Source organism: Microcaecilia unicolor, chromosome 11 (assembly GCF_901765095.1).
Source record: "Microcaecilia unicolor chromosome 11, aMicUni1.1, whole genome shotgun sequence".
Taxonomy (NCBI): domain Eukaryota; kingdom Metazoa; phylum Chordata; class Amphibia; order Gymnophiona; family Siphonopidae; genus Microcaecilia; species Microcaecilia unicolor.
Window position 1 is genome coordinate 94,978,394 of NC_044041.1, and position 10,749 is coordinate 94,989,142.

Below are 10,749 nucleotides of genomic sequence, written 5' to 3' on the forward strand. Positions count from 1 at the left end.
AAAAGAGAAGCAGTGTGAAGGAGGTGGCAATGCGGTAAATTTTTAATCATCTTTTAAAAGGGCTTTAGAAATGATGAAAGAGATTTTCTGAGAGTGAGCAAATAACGTAAAAGCTCTCTCATGTGTTGTTTATGTCCAGCATGCATAACACTTACATGTTATGGGGGTGGGGCCTGGGGGCAGGAAGAAGAGAGGCTCTGCTGCTGGTGTACTGATGCCCATTTCTACCCTCCAAAAAAATAACAGGAAAATCCTGTCAGCTGAGTGTTTAGTCCAGTTAAGCACATGCAGCAGGAAATGGGTAATCAATGGTATAAATAACACGTTCCTTCCTATGTTTGCTGCAAATGATAATGCAGCAGACTTCCCAACATGGATCCTTCTAACTCTGCCCAACGGTCTTGTACATTTCTATTTCTATTTGTGATTCTTGGACTTTCCTTTGGAATTGAAGACTATGATGGTGAGTTGCTGATTTGCATTTTGTGTATGTGTGTTTGCACACAAGATCTTAGATTGTAAGCCCACCAGGAACAGGAAAATCGTTTGTGTACCTAACAGTAACTTGCCTTGAGCTACTACCAAATAGACGTGAGCTGAATCCAAATTACTTAAAAGAAAATATTGGTGGGAGAGGCAGGGATGAATCTGCAAGCATTTAAAAAGTAGAATTTCTCTTCTGACTTTGCTGCAAAGGTCCAATTGGCAAATTACGCAAGGAACTAATAAACAAAAAGGTTGTTTTTAAGTTTGTTACTTTGCAGCATAGATTTGTTCATCCTAAAGTGTTCTGAGAGAGAGAAAATCAGGCAGTGTAGTTCGGTTGTGTTTCTGTTTTCAAATAGTGTTGGTATTTAGCTCTTGCACTGCTTTCTAACTCCATTGATTCTATTTTTATGAGTAGTGCTAGCTAGGGTGCAGAGAGAAGATTGATTAGCACAGCCTCCTAAGAACTAGGGTAAGAAGTTTAAATCCCATTGATGCTCTCTGCGACCATGTGAAAGTCACTTCCACCTATGTTGCCTCTGCTACAGCAAAGCCTTTAACACAGTTCTACATAGTCATAGACGACTCATAATTAACTGAGTGCCCTTGGTATGGGCCCCAAAGTGACTGACTGAGTTAGGAACTAGTTGAATGGAAGGCGACAGAGGATAGTGGTAAATAGAGCTCACTCTGAGGAAAGGGATGCTACCAGTGGTCTGCTTTAAGGTTCAGTTCTTGGGCCGGTTCTTTTTAACATTTTTGTGAGCGACATTGCTGAAGGGCTGTCTGGTGAAGTTTATCGTTTATTTGCATTTGTTGTACCACCATTAGCTAACTTGCAGATCACAGCGGTGTACAAGTTTAAAACAAACAAAAAAAAAAAAACAAGAAAGTTGAAAGGAACTCCAATAAATGTATAGGACAGAGACAACACAATCACTCAGTACACAGATCCAATATGCAGTCATGGAAAGGGGAAGGAGGGAGGCTATTGCAGGAAACAAGGTGTGAGATAGTGAAGCCTTAGGCTGGATTATATGCTTGGTGAAACAACCTGGTTTTGAGAGCTCTTGTGAATGTTTTAAATGACGGTTTTGCACGTATAGAGATTGGCATAGAATTCCATAGGAATGGGGCTACACACAGGTTTGGCTCTTTGTGGATGATACCAAAATCTACAATAGGGTAGACCCCTCCTCTGAAAGATGTGGATAACATAAGGAAGGACCTAGTGAAGCTTGAAGAATGGTCCAGAATTTGGAAGCTAAGATTTAATGCTTAAAAAAAATGAAGGGTCATGCATTTGGGCTACAAAAACCTAACAGAGTGGTACAGGTTAGAGGGTGAAGTACTCTATGCATGAAAGAGGAGTGGGATTTAGGTGTGATTGTATGTGATGATCTTATGGTGGCTAAACAGGTAGAAAAGCAATGGTGAAAGCCAGAAGGATGCTTGGGTGCTTAGGGAAAGGAATAGCTAGCAGGAAGAAGGTGATAATGTGTCTCTAAGTTTCTGCTGAGCAGTGGCGTACCAAGGGGGGAGGGCGGTCCGCCCCGGGTGCACGCCGCTGGGGGGGTGCCGCGCGCCTGTCGGCTCTTCGTTTTCATGCTCCCTTTGCCCCAGAACAGGTTACTTCCTGTTCCGGGGCAGAGGGAGCATGAAAACGAAGAGCCGGCAGGCGCGCGGCACCCCCCCCCCCCCCAGCGGCGTGCACCCGGTGGGGGGTCGCTGCATCCGGGGGGGCAGGGCACATCGGCGATCCACCCCGGGTGTCAGCCCCCCTAGGAACGCCACTGCTGGTGAGACCTAATTTAGAGTACTGTGTATGATTTTGGAGACTGCACCTTCAGAAAGATAGAATGGAGTTGGTTTAGAAAGTGGCTATTATGTTGGTTAGTGGTCTTCATCATAAAGTGTATAGGGACAGACTTAAAGATCTCAATATGTATAATGGTGTAGCTACAGGTGGGCCTGGAAGAGCACAGGCCCAGCCAGTGGCAGCATCTCACTCTTATCTCTTCCTGTTTTCTTTCAGCAGCCCAGCATCTGTCTCCTCTCTGAATCCCCCTGTCCTTCCCCAGTGTACCTGAGACGCTCCCAGTGGCCACAGCAATTTTCGCTGCCTGAGCTGGCCCTGCAGGCTTTCCTCTGCCATGTTGTGCCAATGAGCGAACAGGAAGTGGCATTAGTAAGGGTGGGATGTGGCAGAGGGAAACCTGTGGGGGGCTGGTGCAGGCAGCAATGAGTTGCTGTGGCTGCTGGGATGCCTCTGAGGTACACCAGGGAGGGATGGGGGGGAGGATTAAGAGAGGGGGCAGATGCTGGTCTTTGGGGATGTGTGTAGGGGGGGGGGGGGGTTGAGTACAACAGTGGAAATGCTGAACTAAGGGGGGAGGGTTGGAAAGGCTCACCCAAGTTAACTGTGGGCCCATCCAAAATAGTAGGTCTGGCTATGCAATTGTTAATGGAAGAAAGGTGGGAGATCTGATAGTCAGTTAAATGAGTTATGGATTGAGGGGGAATAGGATGAAGGTGAAAGCAGAAAGACTGAGGAGTAATCTAAGGAAATACTTATTTAAGGAAAGGGTGGTAGATGCATGGAATGGCCTCTTGATGGAGGTCTGAATTTAAGACTTATCAGATAACAAAATACATGTATTACGGTGTGTGTGTGCGCCAGGATTTTCCATGTTTCAGGGATGGTGCAGAAGGTTTCAGAGGAGGTGCAGAAGGAAAGCAATGTTGGCTGTTCTTCCTCCACTCCCCAATGGGTTGGAGAGTGTTGAACTGAGGTTCTCTTGAATATCACACCTTCTTCTTATTTCTATCATTTGAAGTCCAGGTACTGCTTTGCCATTTGTTTATAACAGCTTTTAATTTCCAGTACTTGATTTATTGCCAAAATTGGATTGGCCAAGACTAGGCAATGTACAATTAAAGCCAAAATACATAAGAATGAAAGCACTCCATTTTTAGACAGGCTTACAAACGTACCAGAAACAGGGTCAGGGAAAGGGAGGAAAAGGGTGTTGTCATTGCCACTCTCATAAGAGAGAGCGGCCCTGAGGTTTGTAAGGAGTATAAACTTTGACTAAAGGTGAGCATAGAAGCTGTAGTATGACATAAGGGTTAAGATAAAACTTGTATTCATAAGCTGAGGATTTGGGGTGGGGGGGCCGGGGACAGGAAAAAGCTAGTAGCTAACTTATACTGCAATTCAAAAGACATCTTGGACCTCAACTAAATGATCATGGACAGGTTATGTTGGCTCCCCATACCTCTGCTACTCAGGTGAATAAATGCCAGGCATCTGACTTTTCTACTCACCATATAAATTGCTTTTCTGGATCCCAATCCTAGACTTTCTAGAAACAACCTAAGAATTAAAGAGAAATGAGGTTTCCCCGGCACAATTCAGGGGTGCTGCAATTTTATATAATCTAGAATTGGAAATTGTAGGAAATAAGTAGCTCCCACAGCCTTAAAGGCCTTTCTCATTTGTGTGGCCCTGGATAGATCAGAAAATACATGAATTTTTTGACCAAGAAACATTTGACCCTTAAAGTGGAAATACACAGTGTCCTTGCTTGACACTTGTCCTGTCAATGTTCAGCTAACAGCATCAACGTTTTTAAAGTGTTGCCACCAGCTAAATTAGACCCAGATATTTAATGCCAAGGCCATGTCCAGGTGCTGGCATTGACTGACTGGATATATCCTGGCCACTGGCACTTATGCGGGCCCAGGTCGATATTCAGCCAGGATCCACACAAGACATTTTTTAAGTTTCCTTGACTTCCCCCTCTTTTCAGTCCAGACCTTCCCAAACAAAAGCAGTCCCCCACCTGACAGTAGCAGCCCCCTCCAGAAGCACCCCCCCCCACCTTTAGCCCCATCCAGCCACCTTAGATCGCTGGTGGTCTAAGGGGGTAGAGTGGGCAGGAGCAATCCCCCATCCCTCCTGCCCATGCTAGTTCTAGCCTGAAAATGGCTACCATAACCTCTAGCAGTAGACCAGCGGTAGAACTGCTATTGTTTTTTTTTTTTTTTGGGGGGGGGGGGAGGGAGGTCTGCTGCTATCTTAGGGATCTGGGAGAATGACTGTCAGTGTTGTAGGGGAGCAGGAGTGTCTCCAGGAGCAGCATTATCTCTTTTTTGGGGGTGGGGAGAGGAGAGCATAGGAACTATCAGGCTCAGAAGTTATGTGGGCTCTGGCCAATATTTAGTGCTGGTAAACATATGGCCAACTGGGCAAAGTTAGGACTGCTTTTTATGCAGGCACCGAATATTGCTGGCAACCGCATACTTCATGGCTCCTGTGCCAGCCTTTTTTGGTTTAAGCGGTTAAATTCAATAGTCACTGCTCAGTGCAGTTTAAGTGGCCAGAAGCCTTTCCTGCCCGCTTAACCATACTGAATAGCGACCCCTGTATTTCTAGTACAGAATTAAGAAAAATACGACAGAGAGGTGGAACATACCCACCCTCATTTTCGGTTGATTTTAACTTCACTACTAAAAGCACCACCTAAGTCGGTATCAGTCTGGTAATCTGTCCATTTCTAACTTGTCAACAGATTATTCTCCAGAGAGCACAGAGCAGACAACCACTTCGGAAAATACCCTTTGTCCTCGAGCAATACCTGGACAGATGACAACAAAAGGAAACATAACCTTTATCACCATCCCTGCATCCTCACGAGCCCATCTGAGCAGCGCCATCACTAGGGTACTCATTCCTTCCCTCTATACCTTGGTGTTTCTCATAGGCTTACCTTCCAATGGACTGGCCCTTTGGATTTTGGCTACTAAAATTAAAAAGATGACCTCTACCATCTTCCTGATCAATCTTGCCCTAGCAGACTTGCTCCTTATTTTAGTACTACCTTTCAAAATTTCATACTACTTCCTGGGTAACAACTGGTTGTTTGGAGAGATGGCCTGCCGCATCCTTACCACCTTCTTCTATGGAAACATGTACTGCTCTGTTCTTCTTTTGATGAGTATTAGCATTGATAGGTACCTGGCTGTTGTCCATCCCTTCTTCTCCAGGTCATTCAGGAACAAAACATTTGCCATATGCATATGTTCAGCCGTCTGGTTCCTTACAATCATATCTACTGTGCCGTTGACTACCTATCAGCAAGCCTACCCTCTCTACGGCTCCGACGTCACCCTATGCCACGATGTTTTACCAAGGCATGAACAGTCCGAGTTCTTCTTTTACTACTTTGTGTGCCTAATTGTGTTTGGCTTCCTCATACCACTGGTAATCGTTATTTTCTGCTATGTGGCCGTGCTTCGGGTTCTGATCAGCAATGGAGAGAAATACAGTTATGCCATTAAGCTCACAGCCCTGGTCCTGGTAACAATCCTTGTGCTTCTCACTCCCAGTAACCTTGTTCTCTTGATTCACTATTCAGAGCACTGTTTCAATTATAATGCAGACTTGTATGTGGTGTACATGGTCTGTCTGGCTTTAAGTACATTCAATAACTGCATCGATCCCTTTGTTTACTACTATGTGTCAGAAGAATTCAGAGAGAAAATAAAAGCAAAACTTTTTACCCGCCGTAGCACATTTCTAATTACCTCAAAGGAGACGGCACCCACCTCTGTCTCTCATTCTCAGTCTGTGCTGTAAAAAAAAAAAAGGTTAATGAGGACTGGTGGGACTTGACTGGCATAGCTTAAACAATTAAAGGTGGACGAAGCAACATGCCATTAAATCTCAATACTGAAGACCAAAGAAATTCAGCTTTGGAAAAGCAGTGATTTAATTCCTCACCTTTCTTGAAGAGAAGCTCAAGTCATGTTGCTGGTGCACAGGTATTTCCCTGACCCAGAGGGCTTACAATCTAGATTGTATCCAAGGAAAACTAAGTTGAAGAGGCTTGCCCACAGCTCTCTTAGCTACTGTCCATTCCAACACTAATCCCTCAAAGAAGAAACTGAACTGCTGGAACTGGATCCTGTCCACACTGTTGTGAAAATAAGTTACATGGAAAGGACACAAGGGGACCACAATAAATTGCATGCTGCTGGAACACATTAATGAGATTAGTAGCAAGTGGAAAGGAATAAAGAAGGCTGGAAATGGCTGCTTTAGATTCTAGTCTTTTTGTAAGTTCTGTGTGAATTCCCTGAGGACTAATTTCTTAATGAAGAGTAAATCCAACCACATCTGAGGATGTCCTGTATGATGGTTCATGCCTTGGACAAGATGTTCAGACAGCCATGTGGAAACCACAGTGACTGGCTAAGAATTATTATGGAGGAGACAAGTGCTGTGTGCAAGACTCTAGTACTTTTAACTGGCCAGGATGCAACTGTATGATATGGTATAATGTGGATTGTCTGCTAAAGAAATACAAGAGCAACAAACTCATAGTAAAGGCATCTCTTCAGAAAATATGTAATGTTAATGACTAGGGCACAACTAATTTCATAATACCATGAAATCAGTCAGCCCTTCTCTTTAGAACCTCCAGGTTACAATGCTAAGTCTGATACCTTCTTGTCGAAATACCAAAACCAATCAGAGAATTCTTGAACTCTCAAAATTGTTTCCCCCCCCTCCACAAAATCCAAAATGAGTCAAGAAATGTATGCACACAGTTAACCTGAAAATTTTAACAAACATGTTTTATACCAGTCCTGCTGATATGCATCATTTCTATGTACTGGAAGGGCAGCAGAACAATGGAGACATAACATGGATTCCTTTTTCTCCTGAAGAGAATGAGAAATTGTTCATAAGTTATATGAACTTGTATGTATCATATTTTACACAACATACTCTTATGTCTGAGCTGTAATTTAATGAGTTCTGACTGGTTGACTCTGCCCCTCACTCTTTGCAAGAGGTATGTAAATTACATACACACACATGTTCTATATATTAGAAAAGGTTCAAAGAACAGCAACCCATATGATAAAAGGGATGGAACTCCTCCCATATGAGGAAAGGCTAACGAGGTTAGGGCTCTTCAGCTTGGAAAAGAGACAGCTGAGGGGGGGGGGTATGATTGAGGCCTACAAAATCATGAGTGGTGAAGAAGGGTAGAAGAGAATCGATTTTTTACTCTTTCAAAAAGTACAAAGACTAGGGGACACTCAATGAAGTTACATAGAAATACTTTTAAAACATATAGGAGGAAATATTTTTTTCACTCAGCAAATAGTTAAGCTCTGAAACTCATTGCCAGAGGATGTGGTAACAGCAGTTAGCATACCTGGGTTTAAAAAGAAGAAAAAAAGGTTTGGACATATTCCTGGAGGGAAAAGTCCATAGCCTGTTATTGAGACGGACATGGGGGAAGCCACTGCTTGCCCCAGGATTGGTAGCATGAAATGATGCTACTAATTTGGTTTCTGCCAGGTACTTGTGACCTGGATTGGCCATTGTTGGAAGCAGGATACTGAGCTAGATCTGACCCAGTATGGCTATTCTTATGTTCTTATATATATATAGATATAGGGGGGGAATTCATGAAGCAGCGTTAGAGACTGTGCACTGGTGTTAAGGCCTTAACAGTTATTAAATGCTAAGAAGCCCATTTTATAACCTATGAGCTTCGTAGCATTTCATATGCATTAACTCCCTTATCGTGTGTTTAGGCCCTATCACCGGTGCAAAGCCCCTAACTCTGCTTACTGAATGTCCCCCCCCCCCCAATAGATATACACACATGCACATATAAAAATGTCATAAATGAAGAAGATGCACAGCCCTCTCAGTGCATGGTTCCAAAGTTAAACCTGCAAACTCATGCTTATAAACAGGACAACAACAACATAATTGGTTTAAAAAATGGTTTTTTAATAAAATATTTGTCAGTATCTACATGAAGCTTTTATGCACTCAAATATATACTTGGTAATTTTTGCCCTTGCAACAAAAGTGATAGTAAGAGTACTTTCAAAAATTATGTTGGACATGAAAGCCTGTGTCTTGTGTGATGAACAAAATCATTTTCTGCATACCGAATCCAGTCCAACAGTGAGGAGACACGCATACAATTAATTTATATATAAGAATCAGCATTATAATCTGTCTTCAAAACAATTAAGTTGCTCTGCTCTGAGTCATTTCTTCTCCTCTTTTAACCATGATCTTTTTCAAAACTTTTTTAAAAATTAAATGCACTTTTCTTGTAGGTTATTTCCCTCTGTTTTTAACGTACCTGCTACCACCCATTTGTGATGTGAGCTTCTTCATTATGAGAGGAGCATACTGGGTGGGTGAAGTGGGGCAGTTTACACTATCTAGCACTGCCTTGTTCAGTCCAATCTTACAGATATCTCATATGGTCCAAGCTTAGCAGGACAAACAAATCAGGTCCAGGGGAAAATGTAATACAGACATCAAAGTGTAATGCACAAGAACTGAGTGAAAAGGATGTATTCATCTGCTCTAGCATATACAAATGTACCCTTTTTCCTTGATTTCAGAGCTTCTCAACCTTTGGTTCTTCTGAATTATTTTTAACCTCTATTTTTCCTCTGGAGCCTATTTGTTTATGATTTAAGGTTTTGTTCACTGGATTCAAGTTTAGCCTGCTTCCCTTGTGTTTTATGCTCCCAGGCTAATCTTAACATGGTCACATGAGCTTTCTAGCTGTTGGGGGTAGTGGAGAAGAGGAAGCAGCAGTGCATGGAGGGAGGTCTCCATCCATTTTACAGTTAGTAGTCTTATATTTAACACAAAAATAAAATAATTCAAGTGTGAGCAATATTTCTTTGCCAGCTGTATAGCAACAGACCACAGCTGGAAATGAAAACAAACTACTCAAATAAATAACCACTATAAAAGATTATGCGTAATCACGGTTCCCTCTAAGTTGAGCGGGAGTCTTCCAACTGCATTGCTACCAGTGGTGGGTGGTGCTTCAATATTGTGTCTTCAATTGATAGGGACAGGTAGGTTCCCTGGAGTCCTGCAGAGCTTGCCTGTCTCTCACTACTGAAAATGTGGTAGTGAAACAGCACCACCCACTGGCAGGACTGTAGGTGGAGGACTCCCACTTAGTTTAGAGGAAACAATATGCAGGATATACGCAAGTACATACTTACAAATACTACATTTCACTGGAAGGATTATTTTTTTAAAAGGCAATTAAATTGACAACATATAGTGGCATGAAATATAAACATACAATGTCACAACATGGACGCTTGCTAAAGCTAAACCATCTGTCAATTAGGTGTTCTAGAGCAGGGATGGGCAACCTTTATACCCAGAAGACTGCACGAATGTCAGTCCTGCCCCTAGTGGGCTACACACAGAAAATTAACAAATGCACTATATCATTCACTGTCAACAAAAACCCACAGTAAAGACTGAATGAACATAAATTATTACTTGAATGATCTCTTACCATATACTTCTGTCATTACTTTAAAAGTTTAATGAGATCTCTGCCATTACACTGAAAATATTTCTGAAATACAGTATTTAAAATTACCAAAACTCTGGTTAACAAAATTTGTGCAGGCTGTTTTCTGTGAATAAAGTTTTTGTATATCATCTCCCAGGCTTGGAGGCAGTTTGTCACCCTCTGCTCTTGTGTTGACTCTTCTGTGTATACTTCCCTTGACATTTTTGCTTTATGACAGCATATGTTCACATGAAATAGCATGCATTATTTTCTGTTATCATGCATTAAAGAAAAAGCATCATGTTAAAATGAATCTAAATAAAACAAACAAAAAATATCTAAGCTAAATTAAAAAAAAAAAACCCTAAAAAACTTCCCCCTGTATACTCTATGCCCTTGTCTTCTGACTGACTCTGTGAAGAGAAGCCATATTTAAAAAGTGCCCTTTAGAATTTTTTCTCTATATATAAAATTTTAAGAGCTAGAGGTGTGAAGGAATCAGTTGGCAAATACAGTCAACAAAGAGCAAGGGTAATGGCAAAAGCAGCCAGAGCACAGAAGGCTGAGGCCCACATTTCTCAGATTTCATACTTTCTGGAGGTAGAGGTCATACTGGTCCAACCCTTAAACCTCAGCAATCTTTCTGGCCCCAAGCTGGTCAGTGCTGGGTCAGAAACAGTGACTGAGTTGCAGATGGATCAGCTCATAGCACTAATAGGGATGAGCCTGAATGCTGAATTTGCAGTCAAGCTTCTGCTATTGGTAAATTATGTGAGAACTGTATCAGTCCACCAGAAGAAAGACAGTAAGTTAGACACTAAAAGTGTTCAATTAACCCAAATTTGGAATGTAAGTAGTGGTGCCAATCCTCAAAGTTTTACCCTGG

General features: G+C 42.3%; 1 protein-coding gene across 1 annotated transcript; it reads left to right on the forward strand.

Annotated features, from left to right (window-relative positions):
• The first annotated feature begins 361 nt into the window (after positions 1–361).
• On the forward strand, positions 362–6,137 carry F2RL3 (F2R like thrombin or trypsin receptor 3). Its single transcript, XM_030219295.1, has 2 exons — positions 362–463; positions 5,061–6,137. Exons 1-2 carry the CDS (start codon positions 373–375, stop codon positions 6,125–6,127), a joined length of 1,158 nt encoding a protein of 385 aa, XP_030075155.1. The 5' UTR covers positions 362–372; the 3' UTR covers positions 6,128–6,137.
• The last annotated feature ends 4,612 nt before the right edge of the window (positions 6,138–10,749 follow it).

Bases quoted from the DNA above. Each gene is read 5' to 3' on its own strand.
- F2RL3 (XM_030219295.1), top strand. From the start codon at position 373: ATGGATCCTTCTAACTCTGCCCAACGGTCTTGTACATTTCTATTTCTA. The intron at 464-5,060 runs GTGAGTTGCTGA...ACTTGTCAACAG, and splicing joins TGGAATTGAAGACTATGATG to ATTATTCTCCAGAGAGCACA.